We start from the raw sequence: 27,036 nt of genomic DNA on the forward strand, positions 1-27,036 counted from the left end.
CTACGTTGTTTACCTTGCTTAAAGAAATTCTGGTTAAAATATGAGTGATCTGCCAGCATTAGTGTTTCACAGTATTAGTGTTAGAAATGGTGGCCAACTTTAAAAAATATGTCTAGTGTACATGGGGCAACTGGCAGCTTTCATAATCTTTAAATGCTTTCAAGAGCCAAGTAGTCATGAGAAACTTGGAAACCTGACAAGGTGGTCTCAAATTCACTTCCCACAGCCAGAAAAAAAAATCACATAAAATAATACTCCACAGAAGAAATTAGTGTTTCACTAGGTTTTTTGGTATAACCTTAGGCACTGTTTGTCTTATGTGTAAATTATCAGTCATCTTCATAGTAACCTGCCCTTTTAAAGTAGAGCATACACTTATACTAATACCCAGCAAATACATATCAGCTGGCTGGTGTATTGTTTTCAAATACTGGTATCTGCATTCTTTTTACCGGATGCAGTATCATTGTCTTAGTTCAGATGTGGCAGATAAAAACCAATGAGAACACATAGTTTGTTTTCATTTTTAAAGTGCCCAATGGTATCCAACAACAATAACAGGAAGAACTGTAAGGATCGATATGCAAGATTATTACTTGTGACTTTTCCGCCTCTTCCAAAGAATACAGGCGATCCCTGGGTTACGTACAAGATAGGGACTGTAGGTTTGTTCTTAAGTTGAATTTGTATGTAAGTCGGAACTGGTATATATTGTAGGGGAAACTCTAGCCAAACATTTCTCCAGAGCTCAGTTTTATTCTCCCACATCTCACTTCCCTCAGTCCTTTATTCTCAAGCTGAGGTATCTGCTGAGAAAAGCCGCTCCGCGTCTCCTTGGTCTGCTGCGGGGGGGGGGGGCGCTAGCTTCGCGTCTCCCTAGTCTGCTGGGGGGAAGCAGCTAGTGCGGGGTTGCCTCACCCTGTTTGTAAGTAGGGATCCGATGTAAGTCGGATCCATGTAACCCGGGGACTGCCTGTACATATGAGAACTTTTCGATATAAGATTTAAAAAGAAAGAGTACTTACTAGGTCCCTGTGAAGTACCCAGTTTGCATGGAGGTAATGGATTCCATCAAGGATCTGGTAGAGCAGTGATTTAACCATGGATCTTGGCAACTGCATGGGCTTTTTATTTGCTTTTGAGGCACGGTGAAACTTGATAATATGCTAGAAATAAAACAAATAGAAACAAGGTTTTTAAACAAAAAAGTTTCCTTAACATCAAATATGGGAAAGAAAAAAAGAAAGAAATAGGTGGGTAGCCTTTTGCACTGCAAAAGTGGCCTCCAATTATTTTCCAGATGTGCGTTCTCAGTGTTACACACCTACTCATTTTAAAAGAAAATCTAGATAATATGAAAAAAGTGACTACTTACAACTTTAGAGTCACTGTGGTTCTTAGAAATGTTTTTCCATGCCCTCCCTCCCCCATTTATGGTAACTATGTGCTGCATGTGTGTGAGATTGGAATTTATTTATTTATTTATTGTCCAGCAATGACCATTGGAGCCACATCTGTGCCCTGCACACACCCAAGAGCATATGGGATAGACCAGCCCTGACTGCCTCTTGGCTTCCTGGCTAATTCATAATCCCAGAATAGTTGGACTCGAAAATAACAGAAAAGAGAGGAGGTTATGGGATGTATAGGGACAAAACAACTTGAAGACCATAGTTACTGTAGGGCTAAGTAATCATTATCACCTCAAGTCTTGGTCAGCATCAATCTCACTTATGGCAGCAGGCTAGCATTTCCCACATTAATAAAGAGGGTCTCAGAAGTTTTAACTACAGAACTGTCCTCCGAATTTGGAATCTGATGTGCTCTCCGATCAAAGGCCTAATGTTTATTAAAGATATAAAATTAGCTCCCAAGTGTATGTCCTGTGGGTCTCTAAAGGGGGTTGCCTGAGCTCTAGTTGAGTGGGTCCTATATGCAACAAGCCAAAATGCACTCAAATGATCCACTTGGATAATCTCTGAGAAAAGGGTAATTCAGGTATTGTTTGGGTAATCCCCGAGAGGAGAGGTGATGGGGAATGGATATATGGAATTAGATCTCAGCTTAATTCAGGAAAGAGTGTACGGGTGAAGAGAAAGAAAGAGTAAATATGTTCTAGAGATGGTGGTGATAGCTTAGTGGTAGGATAGGACCAGTGCTGAAGATTTAATTCTTTCTTGTACCAGATAAATAAGTACAAGTGACAACAGAAATAAGGCCAGACCCAGTAACTCAAATGTTAGTAGGTAGAAACAGTAGAAACAGTGCAATGCAGAATTTGGTAGAAATTGTGTGTATGCAGAATTTACTTTCCCTGCAGTGCTGCTGGCTGCTACTAGGAGCTGCTAGACCATACCGAGCCCAGCTTGGGAGTAAATGGGGATATTGCTGTGGAAACTTCATTTTCTCATTAATGCATCAGAGGGAGCTTAATCAAATATTTTTTCCTTTTTTTGTTGAGGCTGGAGTGAGGAGGGGTTGGTATTAATTACCAACTGATTGGTGACATAATTACAAAGATTTTAAATATACGAAGAAAATATGATGGTAGAAAGAATAATGTAGCACCCACTGTTAGACTTGTAGAGCAAGCACAAACAGTGACTCTTCAACAGTTCTAGACCAAAATATTTTTTACCTAGTACCAGGAGGGAAAAATAAAGAGCTTGAGTTTAACAGGAGGCAATCTACATGGAGATGTTAGCCTGAGCTAAAAATTAGTTTGCTTGGAGGGAGCCAGAGCCGGAGGAGATAAATAAAGAGAATGGAGAGATTCTGCATTAGCAGATCTTAATGCAGGATCTGACCTCACTTGTATTAGTATTTTTCTATTGTAAAGCAGTTAGGTTGCTTTTGTAGATAAGGATTATGTGAATAGGCCTAGCTCATGACATTTGCAAGATTACATTTCAAAGAAAGTTTACACAGCTGTTAATGACCTAAGTTACAGAAAGAAAAGGGTTCTTTTTTATAGATTTTTTGGATGTTCTAGATATCTGAAGACTCTGATTTTTTTTAATATCCTGTGTTACTAATTAATACATGGTAAATCGTTAAAACTGAAAGAACTTTGCCATGAAAGCTGTTTATTTGGTTGACCTTTTAATTAGAGTTGGATTCTAGACAATTGATTTCCATTACATTTTAGAATGGAAGTTTCAGAGGATAGCCAAGTTAGTCTGTACAGAATAAACTTAAAAAACAACAAAAGGTCTGGTAGCACTTTATAGACTAAAACAGTAGTGGCCAACACATGGCTCGTGAAGAAGAAAATTGCGGCTCCTGAGAGAACTGGGATGGAACATGGAACCGCTCAGGTCAGCCGTTCTCACAACCAGGCCGCTGTGAGAAACATGTGTGCTCACGGCCCACGCCATTCCTCTCATGGCCCCCAGCACATTACATCATATCCTGCACGTGCAGGCCAGGTCACACACAGCATCCCAGCCTGCACATGCTAGCAGCTGGCCGCTGTGTGCAGGCAACAGCGAGGGCTCCAGATGCAATGGCAGCACCAGCTCCAGCTCCTGGACATAAGGTTGGGGGGGAGAGGGTGCGTATGGCGTCCCGGCCAGCTCATGCTCAAAGCCGGCCACTCAGCACACGCGCCCCAGCACCTGGAGGGAGACGCACGGCTGTAGTGACGGCGGCTTCGGGACCCGAGAATTAGGTTAGAGCAGAGGGCAGGGGGATTGGGGGGGGGGGGTGCCTGGCTCTGGGGAAGGGGAAGGGAAGAGCAGCCAGCACACTTCCTGAGACCCGGGATCCCTAGGTACTGGCCCCAGCTGGTTCTGTCCCCTCCCCCTGTCCAGACCCCTCCCCCCACAAGTACCCTGCCCCAGCATCCACCAGCACCCTGCCACAGCACCCACCAGCACCTAGCACCCTGCCCCAGCATCCCCCAATACTCTGCCACCTGCCCCTGCACCCACGAGCACCTTGCCCTACCACCCTGTCCCTTGCCTCCACCAGCATAGTTGGGGCCACATTAGTGAGGCTTAGGGAGTTCTGGAGGGTTTGGGGTTTTTTTGCATCTCATTTGTGTGGCCCTGACTAACTTTTCTGTGGGTCAGTGACCCCTGACTCAAAACAGGTTCCCCGCCCCTCTTATAAATAAAGACAAAAACCAGGACTATGTAGCACTTTAAAGACTAACAAGATGGTTTATTAAGTGATGAGTTTTCATGGGCCAGACTCACTTCCTTAGATCAAATAGTGGAAGAAAATTGTCACAACCATATATACCAAAGGATACAATTAAAAAAAAATGAACACGTATGAAAAGGACATAAAATTTCAGAACAGAAGGGGGATGGGGGGGAGAGGTAAATGTCTGTGAGCTAATGGTATTAGAGGTGATAACTGGGGAAGCTATCTTTGTAATGGGTAAGATAATTAGCATCTTTATTCAAACTTAGGTGTAAAGTGTCGAATTTAAGCATGAATGACAGTTCAGAGGATTCTCTTTCAAGTGTAGTCTTAAAAGGCCTTTGAAGCAGGATACTGGTAATCAAGTCGTTGAGACAATGTCCTTTCTGGTTGAAATGGCAAGAAACTGTTTTTTCTTTGTGATCCTGTCTAATATCTGTTTTGTGGGCATTGATCCTTTGGCAAAGTGTCTGAGACGTTTGTCCAATGTACATAGCAGACGGACACTTTCGGCACATGATAGCATAAATTATATTTCTGGATGCGCAGGAATGTGTGTTCTTGATCTTATAACTTACTTGGTTAGGTCCAATAATGGTAGCAGCAGAGTGAATATATGGACAAAGCTGGCAACGGGGTTTGTTGCAAGGGAAGGTACCAGGGTTGGTATTAGTGTGATATGTCCTGTGGTTGTTGGTAAGAATCATCTTGAGGTTAGGTGGTTGTCTATAGGAGACTATGGGTCTGTCTCCCAGAGCCTCTTGGAGTTTAGTATCCTGTTCCAGTATACTATCCTGTTGGGGCTCTTGTACATTTCAAAGGTGGATCGCGGAAGTGCTTATTGACTTGTCAAGTAGTCAATGAAAATTCCATCGACTAATCGATTAGCAAATTAATCGCTACTTAACATCCCTAAAGCATCCTTGGCTGGACAATATACCAATGCAAGTCATGACTGCAGTATCCTGAGTCTGAGTTTGGCATGCCACACCATGTACATAAACACAAACATATAGTAGTTTGAGATAGTTCCTCACTGTTGTAGTGGGGAACTGTGGAGCTCTTGAATGATATCTGTCAGGACTTCAAATCTTGAAGACAGGAAGAATGCTTGGGCTTGTGTTGAGTCCAGGACAGTTCCTATAAACTCTATTATTTGAACTGGGAACAGAGCTGATTTCTCTTCGTTCACAAAGAAATCTGATGAATGCCAGCTGAGCATTGGACTGGGCCTTGATCAGTTATCCAGGTAAGGGAACACTTGTATGTAATGTCTATGAAGAAAGGCTGCCACCACTGCCAAGCATTTGGGAAAAACATGGGGAACTGCCAACAGGCTAAATGGGAAAACTGCAAATTGGTAGTAGGTCTCAAACCTCACATATTTTCTGTGTGACTAGATGAATGCTGCATAAAAGTATGTGTCCTTTAAGTCGTGGAAGGCACACCAGCATGCCAGATCCTGGGAGGGAATAATGACGGCTAGAGAGACCATGTGGAACTTGCATTTCTCTATGAATTTGTTGAACTCCTGTTATATGATGGCTCTGAGTCTCAGACCCACCTTGGATTTCAGTATTAGGAAATACCAGGAGTAAAACCTTTGCTCCTGTGTTCCCGAGGGATCTTCTCCACTTCTCCTACCCATAGGAATGATTGCACCTCCTGGATAAGGAGTTACTCGTGAGAAGGGTTCCTGAAGAGGGACAGGGAGGGAATTAAAACTGGAGGGAAGAAAACTGAATGGAATATCCCATCTACTGTGCTGAGTACCCAACACAGTGATACAGGATCAAGCACAGTAGAAAGGAGATAGTCAGGAGGAAAATGTAAGTGGGGGCGGATCTGGTATCCAGTAGGGATGTCAACACATAGTTGACTATATGATTAACCGATAAACTTACATACATTTCCCCCAGCCCCAAATCAGAGGCAGTGGAGGGGCAGAGGGGAAAAAGTGCCAGGATCAGAAGCAACTAGGGGGGAGCAGGAGCCAGTGCTGGGGGAGAAGGAGCCTCTGTCCATGGGGAGCTCACATCCCCTATGGAAAGGAGTTTCAACCACCTCATGCTGCTGCCTCTGTATCAGAGATAGCAGCGTGGGACAGCAGGCAGTCGGTCTGCACGAGGAGCTGGTTTTTAAACTGGCTCCCCTTGTGAACCAGCTCCTTCTGCAGGGCAAGGTGGCAGGGGGCTCCCCAGGAGTGGGGCTGGGAGTGCACTGGCTGCTGGATCCGCCTCTTGAACTATCAAATAGTCGTGTAAGATTTCATGCGGTTACATAACTATTCAATTATCCAACATCTAACATCCCTAGTATCCAGTATGGTGTGTTGTCCTCAACCGTGCCGTCAAAAGGCTGGCTTAAGCCCTGAAGGTGAGTGTGGCCCAAAACTTGGTTTGAAGGTTAATGAGGCATCCTTCAACTGCTATGGTTTCTACTCCTAGAGCCATCCTGGTGGCTCTGTTGCAAAAACTGTTGCTGAGGTTGCAGGCAGAAGTGCCTTTGCTGGGTCAAAGGAGTGTAAAGTCCTAAAGAACTCAGTGTTGTTCTTGAGTCTTTCAGGCTGTTATGCCTGTTTTGTTGAGAGTAATGAGTTCCCTTTTAAAACTAGGTCCCAGATAGTCTGTTATACCTCATATAGAAGTTCAGAGACCTGCAAACAGGAACCTCTTCACATAGCTATGCCTTGTGGCTGCATCTGCAACATCCAACGCAGCCTGTTGCAATGCCCTAGAAATAAGCCTCCCTTCTTTCACCAACGCCAAAAATTCAGCTCTGGAGTCTAAAGGAAGAAGTTCAGCATACTTTGTGAGGGTTGAACAGATGCTGTAGGTGTACCTATTGATCAGTGCCTGCTGATTTGCCCACCTGTGGAATAGACCTTTCAGACATATAAGTCCTCCTGGAGATTATGAGCAGTGCTGAGAGGGCGTCTGGCCTTGAAAGATGGTATGTTGGTGCTGGTTTCTGTCTGCCTCTTTCCTAGGCACCATCTCCTTTGATACCAGTGCCAGGGCACTCCGAACTAAGGACAATGTACTAGTTGCCATCGCCATGATCCAATTGGGGCCATAAAGGCACCTCCATAAGAAGAATGTGGAGTCGCTACTCTCTTGCTCATCGTCCTCAGCCTTAAATCTCTACAGATTTTTGCAGCAACTTTTCTGGTGACTCTCACCCAAATACTTTACAAAGGAGAAATGAGGATCACTCTTTGGCATGTGCTTGGCGTATGACTGGGAAGCCCTGAAACCTAGGGAATAAGGCATGTCCTGGGGACAATTTGAGCAGGTGGGGAGGGGCGTAACTTAATCTAACTGAACTAGCTGCTAACTAAGAACTAACTACAATTTAGACAACTATCTACAACTATATACAGGAAACTGAGAAGCACTGATCTACTTGTGAAGCAAGAGACGAGACGGAGAAGTTTCAGGTACCATCACTGGCGGTAAGGAGCTAAAGAGGCAGCAGGTCAGCAAAGCCCCATATTGGGCACCATTTGGGCGCCACTCCAGGGGGCGTCTATGCTGAACCTACAGCTACCTGTTAGGGGAAAAATCTTCCAGCTACTATGCAGTAAGGATGTTAAATATCAAGTAATTTACTAGTCGAGTAATAGACGGAATTTCCATCGATTACTCAACTAGTTGATAGGCACTTCTGCATTCCTCCTTTGAAATGGCTCCATGAGAGCACTTCTTTGAAAAGCACAAGAGCGCCTGCTGGATAAGGAACTCTGTGAAGCCCAGGGCCAGTGGGAAGTCCTGCTGTCTCGGGGCTGCATGCAGGTGTCAGTTTTGAAATGTACAAGAGTCCCTCAGCATGGTCTCTTGTGCATTTCAAAGTGGAAGTGCCCTTATGGAGCCTGGAGTGAGTGGGGGACAGAGTCCCCTGCTGACCCTGGTTTCCATGCTGTGCTGCCGCCTTGAAATGCCATGAGGAGCCCGGGTCAACTGGGGACTCCCCAGCTGATTCCGGGCTCTGTGCAGCATTTCCCCAGAACCTGGGATCAGCTGGAGATTCCCCAGCTGACCCCAGGCTCTGCACACTGCACTGGAACCCGTAATCAGCTGGGGACTCCTGAACTGACCCCGGGCTCCACGCAAATGCCATGGCTGCATTTCAAAGGGGCAGCACCGCACAGAGGTGCAGTGCTGACTCTTTGAAATGCCGCCTCAGCGTTTCAAAGCAGCGTCGCACAGAGGTGACCCTGGGCTCCATACAGTGCTGCCCCTTTGAAGTACCTGATAAAGGCAGCAAGGCGGGGGGGGGGGGGGTCGACTAGTTGACTCAGCTATCTGATAAGCTTTTGCTTATCAGATAGTCAACTAGTCCTTAACATCCTGACTATGCACGTGCACACTCACACCTAATTAGAATGCACATGGTAGAATGGTTTAGGGATATACCCTTTTTGTTGGATATGTTTCATACATGAAACACATTTTATAGAATCATACTGTCATACTTGGACTGAAAAGAACCAATTGGAAACATGGCCATCAGTCTACACATGACCTTTTTGACTAGCTCAGTGGTATGTAAAACTAACAATACTTCTGATCTGAAGCACATTTAATCAAAAAAAGACAACCTGTCTGCAAATTAGATTAAAAGTGACCAAAAAGAAACGCCATTAGACTTTGTCAAGACAACCCCAGGAGAAGAACAATGGATGGCTAACCTTACCTCAGAGTGCATCATTTGAAAGACAGTCTGCATGAACACAGGACAGAATTTATTTAAGAACATACAGAAGCAATTTGTGGATTATATTGAGGATTTTGGAATTCAAGTATAAAACCAAGTTTTACTACTTTAATGGTTCGATGAATTGCTATATGGTCAGAGTTCATCTCTAAATAAGCATGCTTTCTTGAAATCAAATGTATTGTTTTGTTTTGCCAGTCTTGTATAATTTGGGAGGTGTTTTGGGGATGCAGTGTGATTAAATTAGTTAACGAATGGGTAATTAAAATAAGGAATAAGGGATCTTTCAGAAAAGGCTTTATTTTCCGAAAGATCCGCGTCTAGACGGGCGCTTTTTTCCGGCAAAGCTCAGAGACGGAAAAAAGCGGCAGCCATGTTTATGCAAATGAAGCGGGGGGGATTTAAATCCCCGCTTCATTTGCAATTGCGATGTGTCTAATTTGCATCCCTTTTATGGAAAAGGGATGCAGTCTAGACACAGCCATCTATTATTCCAGAACTTGAAAAATCTTTTCAGGCAGATAGAGGCATTAAATAAAGTTATTTTGTTTTGGGGACTGTTATTAGAGTGCCTAGTGCTGTTCAGTAAAATACCTATGCAAAACAAGTTCTTTCCCCCAAAAGGTTTAAGGGCGCAGCACAGGAAATGCAAAACACCACAACACAGAGTGACAAGTGGACATTACTACTGAAATGCATCACACAGCTAGTGAATTTTAAGGAGTTTTCTGAAGGAGGAGAGTGAAGGAGCTTTACGTACGTTAACTGGGAGGCTGTTCCTGTGTAGGAGGCAGCATGAAAAAAGACACAAAGTTGGGAGTGAGCAAGAGTCAAAAGGGGAAACAGGAAGTGATGCTTGGGAGAAGTGGAAGGAACAAGAGGTTTCAGAGGAGATGTGGCCAAAGGTTTAGGCAAGAACCAAATTATGCAGAGCTTTGAATGTAACTAATTTTATGCAGAGAAAAGGGAGAGTTCCTGTAAAGATTAAAAAGTGGAGAGAGACAATCAGATGCACAGGAAAGAAAAATTATTTGAACAGCACATATTACACGGAAAGGAGTGAGAAGAAATAAGAGGACAGAAACAACTAGGTTAGCAAACATTACATCTCAAATAATACGTATCAATTAACTAAAGTGGGACTATGACTAAATAACAGCCAGACCCATAAGTAATGGTGAGAGCATTAAAACAGAATGATTCCTTATCTACTAATCATGTGGTGTTTTTCACACAATATGAATACCATATGCACAAAAAATTAGAATAGAAAAGATTATTGAAAAGGGTTCTTCAACATGCCATTCAGTGCAGCAATAAAATGTTCTTGTGGTTGCTCCAAAAACAACTAAATGCAACTGATGAACAGAATTATTTAAATTCTATGCATATAAAATTCTACTATGTAGCATGGACATATAATACTTATCAACTGTAAAGAGTATACTTTGTGTAATTTGTCTTTGTTGAAAACCTTTCAGAAATAACTCAAAACTGTCAATGTGTCAGAAAACTGATTCAACTAGATTACCTGCAGGATGAAAGCTCATGACTTGATTCATTCTATGGCTATGTTTACACTGGAATGATTTGGAAACAAAATTACTGTTAAAGTGACGAGGAGTCCTGTGGTACCTTACAGACTAACAGATTTACTGGAGGATAAGCTTTCGTGGGCAAACACCCACATTGTCAAATTCATATAGTGGAAATTCCAGAGGCAGGTATAAATATACAGGCATAAGAAAAGAATACCAATCAAGAGTAAGGCTAGAGATAACAAGGTCAATTCAGTCAGGAAGGATGAGGCCCACTTCTAGCAGCTGATGTGAAGGTGTGAACACCAAGAGAGGAGAGTATCAGAGGGGTAGCCATGTTAGTCTGCATCTGCAAAAGCGACAAGGAGTCCTGTGGCACCTTATAGACTAACTGCAGTGGGCAAAGACCCACTTCGTCAGATGCATGTGACGAGAGAGGAGAAACTGCATTCACAGTCTTTGTTTAATCCTAAACTGATGGTGTGAAATTTGCAGATGAACTGTTGCTCAGCAGTTTCTCTTTGAAGTCTGTTCTTGAAGTTTTTTTGTTGCAGGATGGCTACCTTTGAATCTGCTACTGTATGTCCAGGGATATTGAAAGTGTTCTACAGGTTTTTGTATATTACCATTCCTGATATCTGACAAAATTACTGTTGATATTCGTAAGTCACCAAATCATGTTTACACAGCCACCCTGAGTTGACATCATGGCCACATTATAAACTCCCCCACTAACAGAAAGAGCAAAGGAATGTGGGTAGGCATCCCACGGTGTCTGGCATCATACCCAGTCACTAGGCACTGTGGGAATATGCAATGTAGCTCAAGGTATTTTGGGAACATGAAAAACCTCTTTGTTTCTCATCCCTCCTGGGGCTTGCAGCTTACTTCCGTGCCATTTAAATGGCAGTCCTTGCTGTGCATTCCAGCATCAGCTGTGAGAAATCATGGACCCTGGACGTCTCTCCCATTCTGTGTTCAATGTGCTTAGAACATTATCATGCATTGCAACAGAACTACTTATGAACTTCGAATGAGAAGTAGACAACTCAGATGAGGACAATATGATTGAGGGACAGCAGTGAAGTGGCATTGCAAATTTGGCTGTCACAGAGCAGCTGTGCAGAGTAGAGTGTCACTTTTGGGCTAAGAAAACCAACACTGAGTGGTAGGATCTCATTGTCATGCAGGTGTAGGATGAAGGGCACTGACTACAGAACTTTCAGATGTGTAAAGCAACCTTCATGGAGCCAAATGCTGAGCTGGCCCCTTAACTGCAGTGCGAGAACACCCGAATGAGAGCTGCTATTTCAGTAGAGAAGCATGTTGCAATTGCTTTGTGGAAGCTGGTGACTCCCTATTCCTGCCCTTCAGTTGCAAATCAGTTTGGAGTAGGGAAGTCTGAATTGGGGTATCACTTATGCAAGGGTATGTCTACACTACAGTGTTATTTCAAAATATATTATTTCAAAATAACGCATCTACACACAAAATGCATTTTGAAATAGAGTTTTGCAATTTCAAAATAGGACATCCACACTGAGTGGACGCTGAATCGCATTTAAGGCCGGATGGAACCAGGTCAGGCAGGGCATCAGGTCAGGAGATACTTTGTGTGGCTGCTGCCAGAGGCTAGCTGAAGCCTGTGCTTAAAGGCACCCCCCTGGACAGCCGGTTCTCAGGTTTTCCTGCTTGCTTGCCTACCTCGATGAGGGACAGCAAAGCATTTTGTCTCTGTATGATCTGGTTGCCCTCACTCGGGACACCACGGCACTCTGCAACATGGAGCCAGAGCTGCCCCTGTGCACTCTGTTGCATCTCGTGGATGCGTTGCTGAGAGCCTGGCTGCACTTGCTGCAGGCTGCCATCCGAGAGGTCCATCGGGGGGCTGTCAGTATCCAGCAGGCCCTTTGGGAGAGCTTCCACCCTGAGGAGCACTAAGAGCCTCCCTGGTGTGCACTGAGGGCTTGTGCCTCATTCCTCCCTCCCGCCCTTCCACTTTTCCCTCCCTAACCCCCCTTCCTGATGTCAAATAAAATACATGTATTTTCATGAACACAAACTCTCTTTATTTAACAAAACTGGGGTAGGAGGAATGAAACTCTAGTGAGACTAGGGAAAGGAGGCGGGAGAAGGGAGGAGAGAGGGTGGGAGAGGGGAGGGGGAAACCTGGGAGGAGGGAGCTGGAAGGGGGAAGCAAGGGGAAGAAGGGGGAGTGGAAGCTCAGGGCTTAGGGTTGGGGATCTCACCGGGCCAACTGTCTCCCAGCACCCCTGGGGGGGGGGATGGGGAGAGGATGGAGGGTGTGAAGGGAAAAGCGGGAGGGGGAGAAAGAGTAAGAGGAGGAGTGGTAACTGGGGAGGCAGCAGGCACTGGAGCGGCAGGAGGCACCACACCAGTGTCACTGGATCAATTTGATTTTCATGCAAACCTGCTCCTGGGTTTGCATGTGGCCTTTGGTGGCCAGGCTGGCAGCTATCCTGCAATAGATGGCCGCATTCCTCCGTCTAGGCTCCTGGGACCTGACAGACTGCTCCTGGGGAGCGGTGGAGGGCTGGCTGCCAGTGGCTTGCTGGCTCGTGTTTTGGGGCCACTGGGTCAGGGGTAGTGACTGCTGGCTCTGGGCTGGCAGGCTTGGAGCTAGCACAGGCACTGTGGCCAGAGTAAACTCCTTTAAGGGCTCCGGGGAGGGAGGAGAGAGAGCAGAGTTCTTGGTTGAGGCTGGAGTGGCCACCAGGGCACCCTGGGAAGGCTGGATGCTCTGTATTTCAACAGAAGGGTCTACACAGCACTTATTTCGAAATAGCTATTTCAAATTTGGCGTTATTCCTTGTGGAATGAGGTTTACCAAATCTGAAATAAGCACTCCGCTATTTCGAATTTATTTCGAAATAGCGGTTTGGCTGTGTAGACACTAGTAAAGTTATTTTGAAATAATGGCTGTTATTTCAAAATAACTTTGCTGTGTAGACATACCCCAAGTGAGCAGGGCAATAATTCAACATTTTGCTGCATAGGACTGTGACTCTTGGAAATGTGGATTACATTCTGACTGGCTTTGCTGATTTGGGTTTTCCTAACAGTGGTGGGGCAATCAATGGCACACATATTCCCATTATAGCACCACTCCACCTTGCCACAGAGTACATGGATTGAAAGGGGTACTTTTCAATGGTGCTTCAGGCATTTGTGGATCACCATGTGTATTTCACAGATATAAATGCTGGATGGTCTGGAAAGCTGCATGATGCATGCATCTTCAGGAACAGGAAACTGCAGGCTGGGACTTTATTTCCAGGGCAGAAAATTATAGTTGGGGATGCAGAAATGCTTGTTCTGATCCTAGGTAACCCAGTTCACCCCTTATAGCCCTGGCTCATGAAGCCTTACACCTGAACAGCATTAAAGAGGAGTAGAACAATAAGCCAATACCATATGATTGTTAAATGTGCCTTTGGCAGATTGAAAGCAAGACAGAGATGTTTGTCTGGTAGGCTGGAGCTTTTGGAGGTGGTGGCCACATGAAGTTGCTTACATAATTTGTGTCAGAGTAAGGGTGAAATGTCTGTCTATGGGTGGAGCACTGAGGCACAGAGCCTGGGCACATAGCTTAAACAGACAGTCACTCATGCTGTCAGAAGGACCCATAGGCTGGCCATCAATATCAGGGAGGCCCTGAGGATCCATTTTGACAACGAGAGGTGCTGACATTTCTGTGTGTTGGGATTGCTTCCCTGCCTCATCACACTGCTCATCCTGAGTGATGCATTTCCATGAAACCAAGAGATATTACAGGCTTCCACAGGGGCCAGAGCAATTGGTGTGGATTGTGTCAAAATAAACTCATGGAAACCTGCATCACATTTCTCTTTATTGATGTCTTTCAGTCACAGTGAATGCTTGATAATAAGGGATAGCAAGAGTTATTAGAAACCTCACAATTGTGTTTATTAGAAACCTCACAATTAGAAACCTCACAGTTGACCAACTGTCAAAGTCACAGCTGCTGTGATGGGGAGTGCAGTGTGCTGGGGGAAAAAAACATTACCTGACTGTGAAAATGAGTGTGGGAGCATAGAGGGAGGGTTGCTGGATAAAGAATTCTGCATGTGCAGCCAGGGAGGCTGATGTGTGAACACAGAAGGAGGGTTACTGTGAAAAGAATTCTACATGTGCTGACAGGAAGGTCTTTGGTTTTGTTCACTCTGCATCCTGATAAGACACTTCACCATCTCAGTTTGATCTTCCATGAGCTCTTTAGCATGCACTCAGTGGCATCTGTTCTGAGTTATCTCCCTAGCACTCCTTTCCTCCCTTTTTTCTGTGTGAAGTCATGAATGCTGCAAAACTTCCTCTCTTGTCTTCCAAGCTTCTTAACTTAGTTGACGGAGTTTGTCTGCAAGGGAGCATGCCTGACTTCTCAAGGTCTGGTCTGGAAAAGTAACCATTAGAAATAGTGTGACTGTACTTTTTCTGATAAAGATTGTAACATTTCACTAATATGCACATCTCTGAACAAAACTGGTGATTTTTCTTGTCACCCTAGAAGCAAACACAGATCTCTCCAGACACTCTGATCATGGTGAATTGTAATGGTGGGGGGAAGAGGGGAAAGAGGGATTGGTCATGAGGCCCCAAGAAAGTACAGTCCATGCTTGTGCAGCAGGTGTACATGGAAACAATTTGTAATAATCCTACACTTGTCCAAAGGCTGCCATTACTTTAGCTGACATAAACAGGCTGAAGGTTAACAGGCAAACCCAGGCTCTGGTTCTGAATGCAAGCAGGGGGCGCCCCTTTATATATGCAGCCAAAATCTGTGCTGCCTTGGTTCCAGCAGCATAGTTTGAGGAATGGTTTGGGAGAGTGTCATACCACGGCGGTGGGGAAATGGCAGCCCTGCCATGGAATCTCTATGAGAAAGTACATCGGGCACAGCTTCGAAACATCTCCCAGCAAGATTCTGCTGATCTCTCTGTGTACATCAATGCTATATTTTGACATAACACAGACCCAGGGAGGGCTTAGCCACCTCACAAAAATACAACCTCTGATCTCCTCACCCCATTGTCTGCCCCCACAAGAGCAACTTTCCATACCAATGCCCATCCTACCCCCACCCTGCTGCAATACAAAGCAACTTACCACCACACGCCACCACCATCCCCTTCCCCTGGCTGCACTAAAGCAACTTACTGCCCTACATAGCCGATGCCCTCTCGCCTGCAATAGAGCAACTTACTCTGTGACTCTTCCCTTGCTTCATGACCTTCCATCTCTTCTCTTGTGTCATGCTCCATATTCAGATGCTGAGATGCCTCGGGACTAGAGAACAATTCCTCGATCCCTGGTACACAGGTTGGCCCTTCAGTGAGAGCCCCTCCTCCTTGTCTGCTTCCACCTCTTCATCAAGAATTTTTGGCTTCAGGTTAAGTCCTGTTCCTGACTCTGTGCTATGGGAAGCATTCACAATCTCCTTGGCTTTGGACATGGGGTCCCAGAATTGTATTCAATTCTTTACAAAAAAATCATATTTTGAGTGTAGCACCAGCCCTGGCTGCTTGCCTCCTTTGCCCTCTGCTAAACCTGCAGGAGTTCTTTTATTTTGGCTATGCATTGTAGGGTGTCTTGATCATATCCCTTCACACAAAGGGCTCAAGAAAAGTCACCATACATGTCCCAGTTCCTATGAGTCACTTGCATCTGTGATTGCACCGATTCTTCACCAGATATACTAATAAGATCCAAAAAGCTTTGGGGTGCTCCAGGCAGAAGAGCATCTTGAGTGATACCCACCCGTTTCCCAGAGAAGATGCCATGTGGACCAATACGCAATGAGCCAGACACCAGGAAATGGATTTTCAAGTTCCCAGGGTTTGCTGATGGGAGGGGCACATCTGTTCACCTGCTCATGTAACTGCAGAGCAGCGTAATTCAAAGCGCTGGCCAGAGTGGCTAATTTGGCATTGTGGGAAACATAATGGAGTTCAATAGACTTGAAAAAACCCTAGGCTAGGTCTACACTTGCACATCTTGCGCAAGGGTTCTTGTGCAAGAAAATTTCCACACTTCCATGTGCGAGCTGTACTTTTGTGCAAGAGCACCCATGGCAGTGTGGATGCTCTCTTGCGCAAGAAAGCTCTGATAGCCATTTTAGCCACAGGGCTTTCTTGCGCAAGAAATCCTTGCCAAGCATCCACACCGCCCTCTTGTGCAACAGCCCCTGTGCAAGAGGGCTTACACCTGTTAAAAAAGAGCGTAGCTCTTGTGCAACAAGCCCTCTCTTACCACATCATACTGTAAGTTTTCTTGCGCAAGAGCAGGCAGGCAGTGTGGACGCTCTGCGGATTCTTGCGCAAGAACGGCCATACTTGCGCAAGAAGCCGCGAGTGTAGACATAGCTCTACTGTAGTACACATAACATGACTGTCAACAGTAAAGGGAGGAGAAAAGATAAAAGTCCCTTGTGGAGGTAGAAGTTTTTTGTCACCAAAACTTGGCATTTGTCATGATTTTTGTCACATTGCAATATGAATGCTCTCTGGATTTTTATCACTAAAAAGTTTTTTTTGGCAACACAACTTGCCAGTGTAGACAAGCACTACATTTTCTTTTATTTTGTGCATAGTCTGTGTTTACTTTTCTCAGCTATAAACTTCTGATTGTGTCTTGTATAAATAACTCTCATTATCTAACATACTTGTAATTACCAGCATTTCAACAATCTGCTACTGACATTAAACGTATCATTAGTAATGCTAACTTCCATATTAGTGATCCTTTTGTAATAGCATTGGGACTGACACTGGCAAGAACAGGAACTAATTCACCATAAATTATTCTTAGGACATTTTTTGTTCTCTTTTGGGCCTGAACCAACCCCCCAGATCTAAGTAATCCATATCTTTTGGTTGTAGAAATGTAGCTTGAAAATTTGTACTCAAATCTAAAACACAATGTTGTAGCAAACCTTAATCTATAACAGAGCAAAACATATATCATGAGACTTTGCTAAAAAAAAAATTTCCTTTCTGCCACTGACATGCTATCTCTATGAGGAAATAGACTAGAGATACAAGTCTTTATTTTTAAAAAAGACTCCAGAAATCATTTCATGTCCTACTCTATTTTAGGGTGGCAATTCAGGAATGCCTTAATCTAATCCCTTCAATCTGGTAGGAATATTCAACCTTGCCTTCAAGTCTATTCTTCCATTTTTGAAACAGATATGGCACTTTCATGGATATTAGAGGGAATGCCAAAATTGTGCTTTCAATAAATCCTCAGTTGCAATCTTAATTATAGGACAATATAACATCTCAGTGTCACATATGAATATTATATAAATATTTAAAAAAGACCCCAATATTCACACTTACCCACAAATCATGTTCGGCATAATCAAACAGCAGCCAAACCTTTCTATCACTGTGAGAAAGAAAAACCTTCTGTAATGCAATCACATTGGGATGCTTCAATTCTCGTAAAAGCTGTAAGTAAAGAAACAAAAAAGTCAATATTTCTGTAGCTACGAAAGACACGACTAAAGTTTGGAAAGCAAAGTAATTACTGAGAAAGGTCATTGTGTTACCAAAATTAGAGATGTAGCTAACTAAGACCTGCCATAGTCACGCAAGGTACTTACAACAAAGTAAGTTTGGTGCCATAAACAATATATCCCAAGCAATTCAGTACATTATTGCTATAACTTCAGAAAGGGTCAGATTGCATCTGGCTGGGACACAGATGTAGAATGGTGTATAGTAAAGAAGATCATAAAGAGCTTTTCATCACCTTCTATTGCCTACTGAAGGGTCAAACAGAATTAGAGTGAAAGGGAAACTACATTTCTACTTCTATTGGAAAAAACACACACAAAACCCTGGCTAACCTCACAGACCCACTGACAGCAGTTCTGGACTCCAGGGCAGAAATCAATGGCCTCTCTATCTCACTCCATGTACCAGGGCCATAGCACCCCCTACCCAGAGAAGCCTCATATACCTCCCCCTTGCCCTGCCAAAGAGCCCTAACCGGCCCAGCTCTGTCCTTTACTTGCTGGGTCAAGCCCCAGAATAGCCATACCAAGCCTCCCCTCCCATCCCCGGTCCCAACCTGCCTGCTCTTGGGAAAGCCACAGCAGCACCTCTTGATTCAAAGATGCTTTTGATATGTCCCATGCTGGTTCTGAGGCCAAGAAATCCAACCCCAGAACTGCATGGGAAATGTCAAAATTGTCTGAATCAAAAGATATTTTTGGCAAAGCTACTGCAGCTGTGGGCCCTTTTATATTGCTGGGCTCCTAGGCAATTCTCTCCCTCACCCTGGTCAACAGACCTGAAGCCTAAAGGTGTACAAGAGAGAACACACCATCAGCATATGTAAAGCAGCTTGGGAAGCATATTGCACAGTAGGGATGTGAATGATTAGTTGACTATCCCATAAGCAGAGGCTTATTGGATAGTCGACAGGCTAGTCAACTAGTTGCTTCCCCCCTTGCTGCCTCTATTAGAAAGAGGCATTGGGGATAGGGGAGAGGAGAGGCTACTTCAAAATGGCAGCACCGCATGGAGCCTGGGATCAGCTGGGGACACCCCAGCTGACTCTGGGCTCTGTGTGGCACTATCACTTTGAAAAGCCACGTGAAGCCTGACACTGGGCTTCCCACAGTATTTCAAAGCAGCAGCGCTGCACGGAGCCCAGGCTCAGCAGCCACGTCCCCAGCTGATTCCAGGCTCCATGAGAGGCACCCACTCTGAAATTCCGCAAGGAGCCTGACACCAGGCTCCCAGTGGTGTTTCAAAGCAGCAGCACTGCACGGAGCTCGGGGTCAGCAAGGGAGTCCCCAGCTGGCCCAGACTCAATACGGCGCTTTTGCCTTTGAAGTGTTGCAACATCTCTAGGGCGCCACACTGAGTAATCGAATAGTTGATGCAAAATGCATTGACTATTTGAGTACTCAATTACTTGCAATTTAACATTCCTATTGCACAGTGCCTCATAGTGTTCCCTCTGGGATGGCACAACTGTTTATATGACACAATTGAGCCTGAAGGATTATAGCCTGCTGTGTGTTTAAGGCAGCAGTTTTTCCACCATTGATACATTTCTTATTAGTACACATTTCTATTAATACGCACACACAAAAACCTATGTAGGAACGACATTAATGTTGCACAGTCGAACATTCAAAAGTTAAAACAACAAGGAGTCCAATGGTATCTTAAAGACTAACAATTTTATAATGGCATAAGCTTTTTCCAATTCACTTAGCCAGAAGAAAAAGAAGCAGATAGTAGAGATACAGAGAACAGTTTTACATCAGAGCTAATTGAGTCAGGGTGGATGTGGATTATTCTGCCCATTCCCCACAAGATTTACCCTCTTGGTCACAACTAGTGTTCCCTGTAAGCTGTGCACTTCTGTGCCCACTCAGGAAAGATTCCAATATCACATGCTGATTAACAGAGTCCTCACAGCTAGGTTTATTTTTCTTCTGGTGATTCACATTCACACATGCCTTGGTACACGTACAATTTATTTTGCACATAGATGGGGAAAAAAATCCTCTCATGGATGAAAAAGATTATAGGGAACACTGGTCACAACCACCCCAGATTGTCCACGACCCCATCTTCTTTCTAACTACTGACTACTTTCCCAGTCTCCTCTCTTAACCAGTCCCAATCTCCATTCCTCAGGCATCTCATCCCAGTCCTCGACAACCCTACTTTCTCCCTCTAGACTCACTGTCCCAGTCTTCCTCCTACTCCGCACTTCCAGTCTGTTTCCTTGTTCAGAGATTCACGGTCCCCCCCCCCCCCACTACCAACTCTTTGTTCCCTATCTCCTTGCCCAGCCAGTACTATACCCCTACTCCTGGCTCTTTGTGCCATTGGTATATGCGCTCAGCATCCCATGTCCGTCTCCCCACTAGCTCAGAGTCTCAGTTTCCTGGAATAGGATTGTTGTCCCATCAGATTCACACATTAACTAGCTCCTTGACCAGTCAGTCTCAATTCTCCCCTCAGCTCCTTGTCCAATCTGAGTTCTTTCCCATTCCCGCATCCTGGCCCTTCATCAGATCTCTTGTCCCTTCCCCTCAATGCCTATTCCTCACCCTACTGAATCCCACTCAAAAAATCAATCTGAGGCAGAGACAAGTTATGAAAATCATCACCCAAACTATTAAAGGATGGCAAATCTACAAGCAACTAAAAACAGCATCTTTAATGTTAAGTGTTGGTAAATCTAAATACAGGCAGTCCCCGGGTTACATGGATCCGACTTACATCAGATCCCTACTTACAAACGGGGTGAGGCAACCCCGCACTAGCTGCTTCCCCCAGTAGACTAGGGAGACGCAAAGCTAGCACCCCTCCCAGCAGACCAGCTGGGAGCGGCTTTTCTCAGCAGACACCTCAGCTTGAGAATAAAGGACTGAGGGAAGTGAAGTGTGGGAGAATAAAACTGAGCTCTGGAGAAATGTTTGGCTAGAGTTTCCCCTACAATATGTACCAGTTCCGACTTACATACAAATTCAACTTAAAAACAAACCTACAGTCCCTATCTTGTACGTAACCCGGGGACTGCCTGTAATGAACCAGAGCAACCAGTCAGGCCTATAATGGTTGCATCCAAAGGCTGCACCTGAGATTTGAGCTGCATTGTGTTGAGTGCTATACAAATAGGTAAGATACAACCCTGGTCACAGAATGTTTACCAGCTAAAATATGCAAAACTTGGTAGGGACCGGGGTTGCAACATACAAACAAATGAATCTGGTGAAGAATTCAAACAGTTTTGTTTATAACATGGTTTGTGGTTTCCTTTAAATTAGATGTAAAGGGAGAGTAAAGAATGGCAGGAATGGGGAAGTTAATAACAGTAAGCAAGCAGGAAAAGTTCTGCAGATTGTAATCCCTTAATGGCAAGTAGTGTCTTACCCATGTTTGTATTGGGACCTTTGTGTGCTATTCTAATATTTAACAATATATAATAAGAGGGATAATCACTAAATTAAATTCTTCCATTAGACTTTTGCAATTTATGGTCAAACATCCATCCACACCTAAAGGACAAAAGCCTACATGCTGGGCAGCAGAATAGTAACATTATCTACTCTCCACTTACTTACTCCAAATCTCTGTTTTGTGATCAAGAGAGAAACCCCTATGTAGCAGGCATAAGAGTCGGGCTCTGGGTAAGCTTACTTGAGAATAGGATTGATCATTTCTATGTAAGTTTTTCCTGACTGACAGAATCACACCATCATGCTGCTTTCATGCTCTCTGGCCGTGAAAACTCCACCTCCTACGCCAGGGATCAGCAACCTATGGATCCCCCAGCCAAATATGGTTCTTTTTCAGCTCCAGCTTAGCTCCCATTGTTCCACCCCAAAACTGGGAACCTGAGCTGACACTCTGGACTCACCCCCCTCTGTGATGTTGAAGCGCCAGTGCTGGCTTCCTGTGGGTGTGCGGGAAGAAAGCCCCGGGGCTCCCCGGCAGATCCAGCTTATAGGGAAGAAGCGGCTGGACGCACAGCTGCTTCCCTTCCTCCTCCTCCCGCTGGGGGAACAGCAGCACAGAGTCCAGTTTTCTGGAAGCTTTTCCCACTGCTCAGCAGGGTGGTGAGTGAGGGGCTTGAGGGTGCCAGGTCTTGGAAGGGCAGTGAGTGAGGGGGTGAGGATGAGGGGTTTCAGCCTTGCCCACCCCCCCGCTGGAGCGCCAGCGTGGGCTCACAGCAGAGCCCCACCCCCTTGCCAAGATCCTGCACTCCCCGCCCCACTCACTGACCACCCTGCCGAGACCCTGCACCTTCAGGCCCCTCACACACCACCCTGACGAGACCCCACACTTCCAGCCCCCTCACCTCTTCCACTGAGACTCTGTACTCCCAGCCTGCTCCTGCACCCTCCCCCTGGCCAGACACCTAGCCCCAAAGAGAGGGAGGTTAATGAGCATAGTGAACAGAGGACAGAGTCCTCTAGTTTCTATTTATCTGTAAATCAACACAACCTTCATGGCCACTGCAGCTCCTAGGCTAGAATCCATCTTAGTTTCTGTTTCTCTCCTCTTATGTAAGAGTGGTAACTGGGTCTCTTGGTAGCAGAAGCCCTCACGATTGAGCCTGTCCCCAAAGTCTCTGGCAGCTATTGCTTGCTCATTCCTCACCAAATCAAAAGTAATTGTCTGTTAAAATATTTTTCATGCTATTTAAATCATTTTAAAAAATCCCAAATACAAATTCAGTTGGTAATTACATTTCAAAGAGAGCAGAAAAGAAGGAACCAGATGGCTAAGAAGATTGATAGTGTACTACAGTGCATTTCCTGTAAGCCACTGCTTCATTTCCAGGCGAGATCTATAGCAAACACAATCATTACTAGTTTCAGCAGAGAGCTTGAACAGACAAATATTAAGGCACGTTTTCAAGGCAAAGTGGGGGAAGACTTTATGATATACTTCAAATCTTTTTTAAAAAATAGTGCATATTTATCTTAACAGAGACTATACCTTGTTGACCGCCTAGAGCACTCTTATTTTGTTTAATCCCTTTCAAGATTTACAACCTCCTTGAATTTTTAGCAATGTAAGGGCCTACCAAATGTATTATCCATTTTTTTAAATTTCAGGATCATAGAATTTTAAAAATTAAATTCACTATTTCAGCTACTTAAATCTGAAATGTCACAGTTTTGTAATTGTAAGGAATCCTGACACAAAAAGAAGTTGTGGAGGGGGAAGAGGTCTGTTAGGTTATTAGAAGTAGCAATAACCCTTCCCTTACTTCTGTGCCGCTGCTTGCAGCAGTGCTACCGTCAGACCAAGCAGCTGGAGAGTTGTGGCTGCAAACCAGGAGCAGGGATGTAATATCCTAATTAACCAGTTAATCAATTAAATGGGGATGGGATGATGATAAAAATCTGTCAACCAAAAAAAATGTATATATACATGCTCTACATTCAGCACTGACATTCACTTTTCTATGCACAACAGGGCATGTGCTGCACATGGGACGGTGACTGAGTCACTGGGGAGACTCCACACTGCAGAGACCAGACATGCAGGTACCAAGGGCAGCAGCGAGAGACACAAGCTCTCCCCCACCATCTCTAGCCAGGTGGTACATCCCAGGCCCCGCCCCTCCCAACTCCCCTCTTTCCCCCTCTGCACCAGCCAGGCCAGAGACCGAGTTCCAGGGGGAGCCAGAGCCTTGAACCCCTCCCTGGAGAATAGAAAAGCCTTTGTGGCCTGTGCTCAGCTGGCAGGGGTGGGGCTGCTCGGAACACGCCACAGCGGCTGCACTTTCACTTCTCTCCACAGCCTGGAGAGACATGGCTGTGCAGCGGAGATTGACCCACCCGGGATTGGCTGGCTAGGCTAATTTGCATAGCTCTGCCCCCTATTCCACACCACTATGCCATGTCACAATGGCTCAGCTGAAGTTCCTTCTCCCTTGCCATGACATCCTGCCCCTCCCCTTGGAGCCCAGCTCCATGGGCGGGGCAGGCACCACAGGGCCTAAGCTTGCGAAGGCAGGAGCCTCTGGCTGGGTGCTGCTGCTGCCACGGAGGCGACAAGAGCCTGGGGCCACCGTGAGAGAAGCAGCCACCCAAGGGCATAGCAGATGTTTCATAGGGGCAGCCACAGGCTGCACCCTCCACAGAGTTATGTCATAGCATGATAATAATAAAACTTAATTAGAAAATACCAGACATTTATATGTCCAGTATTTTCTCAATTTGTTTCCCAGCAAGAAAGCTCAAATATTGGACTGTCCAATTCAAAACCAGACACCTGGTAACCCTAGTAACTGGGGAAGGAGTAGGGAAATAACTTGGAGGGTGGAGGAGGAAGTTGTTAGAGGGAGGAAGGGTGGGAGGAAGCTCAGGGCTGGGAGTGGCACCTGCTTGGGTGGTCCCACGGCCTCATGTGCAGGTCCCGCGGTGGCCACAGGTGGGGGGGAGGAGGGACGACTAGGGGAAGAAGCTGGGCGAGGGGCGGGAGCTAGTGCAGGAGCGGTAGCAGGATCAGCCAATGACCGTGTTGAAGGCTGCGCAGATGATTTGGCCCTGCTGCAGCAGCTGCTGCCAAGTGTTGCTGTGCAGCTGGAGGTCCTCCTTGAGTTTAAGGTCCTGCCGGTCGATGGAGCACTGCAGGGCTCACAGAGTAGCAATAGGCTCCCTCTGGAGGTCCTTGTGGGCTCTCCTGCACCAGCAGGTCAGACTCAGGGTTGGGAGGATGGCACAGGAGGTGTTGACCGATCCCCTCTTGCAACTGGTCCACCTGTGTAGAACAGTCATCCCAGGAGACACTGTGCATGAAGCTTGGCCCTCATCTCTAACTGAGACCTTAAGGCCACGGGTCAGACAAAGGTGATGTGCTTTGAGCAAGACCACGTGAGGCCTAGACAGTGGACCCTTTCCACTGCAGGGGCACAGATATCCATGGGGAGAGTCTCACTACCCTCATGTCCCAGGAACAGGCAGTGTATGGGAAGGCCAGCCAGACCGGGAGTCTGCAGACGGGAGGGGGACCAAGGAGTGGCTGGACTTTCCTCCATGCCATGCACACACCGGGTCTAGCAGTGGCAGTGTGTCACAGGGACAGGACTTGTATCCCTGACCACTGGAGGAGATGGGGGCAAGGTATTGGGGGAGGTGCGTATGTGTGACAGACACTCTTGCGCCTTGCCACGCTGTCCCCGGGAGCGAATGCTGCCCAAGAGTGTGGGTATGCCTGTGTGCATGTGTCCTAAGCCTCCTTCTAGTGGTGGCTTGTGGTGGGAGGGTGTCCCACCCCAGTGTCGGGAGTAAGGCATCCCACCCCAGTGTCAGGAGTAAGGCGTGCCTCTCCAGACACCCTGTGAGCAAGAGAACAAGGGTCCTCTGTTGCAGCAGGCTGTATGCCCCGCACTGGCACTCAACATTCACAGGCTGCTGTGCAGTCCCCAGGCCAAGAAGGCCAAGTGAGGAGCACGCAGCTGCCCCTCGCCACCCACCACCTCCACCTGTGCATGTCTAGGGAAAGTAACGGCACTCACCTGATGGGCCTTTTCTGCCTTCAGACAATGCCCAGGAGACATCAGCTCAAAGGCAAGTATGGCCTTCTAGCTGGTGGGCATGGATATGATGCTGGCCTCATCCAGCTTCTCCTCCTCACCAGCTGTGTCTCCTGGGAGGACGATGATGGGAGTCTCCAACCCTGAGTCCATGGGGGAGTCCTGCAGTGCTGCTCTGGAGCGGGAGCTATACTTCCAGGCCTTGGCATAGGCCTGCCTTAGCTCTTTTACTTTCACACACACCTGCTCCTGGATGTGCACGTGGCCCTTGGTGGCCAGACTGTCAGCCATCTGACCATAGACGTCTGTATTCCTGTGTCTGGTGCAGAGATCCTGGAGGTTTGCCTCCTCTCCCCAGACCTCAATGACGCCCAGGATCTCTGCACCAGACCAGGAAGGTGCATGCCTCTGTCTGCCAGCTCCCTAGGAACAGAAGAGGGTTCAGTGGGAGTAACGGGGTTGCTCAGTGGCAGAAAATGCTGGACTGGCAGCTGCTGTGTGGCTCAGGGCTGTCACAGGGCTTGCTGCGTGCCACACATTGTTTTCGCTGAGGCTGAAGTTTTAAGGATTGCAGGGGAAGGGGGCCTACAGAGTTCTGACCAGTGTAGACAGAGCAGCCAGCAGGGCACCTGTGGGATTTCCTGAAGGCCTCTTATTTCAAAATAACTCCAGCTGCCCTGTCTACACAAGCCCAATTCCAAAATAGCTATTTCAGAATAGGCGTTATTCCTCATAAAATGAGGGTTACAGAATCCGGAATAAGATGCCTCATTTTTTAATATTATTTCAAAATAATGGGCTTGCTGTGTAGACGCTCACAGTTATTTCGGAATAATGCTACTGTGTAGACATGTCCTAAACTTGGAGCTTTATTATTATCCAGGAGGATACACTATGTACATATTAAGCAATCACACAGCTGAATTTGTAATTCATACAGATTCTTATTATAAAATTGAGTAAAAAAATGCATCATTCTCATCAGATTGTTATTTTTTTATTTGTGAGACGCACTATTTGGAAATTCAAATTCAGTGAAATGCAAAAACAGCATTTTTTTAAATAGGAGTTAACTAAAGTTACTATAAAAGTACTAAAAAACTCAACAATGGTGTGGATACATAAGAAAAACTATCAAAACATGTTTTGCATTGAAAAATAATTTATTAGACAAAGTATTATCTGTAGTTCAATTAACTGAATTTCTGGTTTCTGATCACCATAGTCCTTCAAGATTTTACAACAAGTAGATCTCACCCTGGCCTCTCTCATCTGTTTTTTATTTATATACTAGAAGATTCACCTGGCGTTGCCTGGGTGTTTAACTCAATTTTTGTTTTTTTGGAAAATAAAATGAAAATGTACATGCTTAATTTAAATCATTACTCTGGAGTGGGGTTGGAGATGAAGGATTCAGTATTCAGGATGACCTGGGGAGAGAGAACTACCCTAGCCCTCTCTCACTGCAGCAACCTGGGGCAAGGTGAGAAGCGCCTCTTCATTGCTGCTGCAGCTCCAGCAGGCACAGCAGAGGAAGGGGTGAATGTCCTCTAGCTGATGCAGGTCC

General features: G+C 45.7%; 1 protein-coding gene across 2 annotated transcripts in view; it reads right to left on the bottom strand.

Annotated features, from left to right (window-relative positions):
- CDK19 (cyclin dependent kinase 19) overlaps nt 1-27,036 on the bottom strand; it is a 185,587-nt gene that overhangs the window by 83,231 nt on the left and 75,320 nt on the right. For both annotated transcript variants that reach the window (XM_075923110.2, XM_075923111.2), the window contains 2 exons: nt 17,783-17,893; nt 1,026-1,166 (listed from right to left, as the gene is read on the bottom strand). In XM_075923110.2, the coding sequence (XP_075779225.1) occupies nt 1,026-1,166; nt 17,783-17,893 (252 nt within the window). The remainder of the gene's footprint in view (nt 1-1,025; nt 1,167-17,782; nt 17,894-27,036) is intronic.

Source organism: Pelodiscus sinensis, chromosome 3, assembly GCF_052426305.1.
Source record: "Pelodiscus sinensis isolate ZL-2025 chromosome 3, ASM5242630v1, whole genome shotgun sequence".
NCBI lineage: Eukaryota > Metazoa > Chordata > Testudines > Trionychidae > Pelodiscus > Pelodiscus sinensis.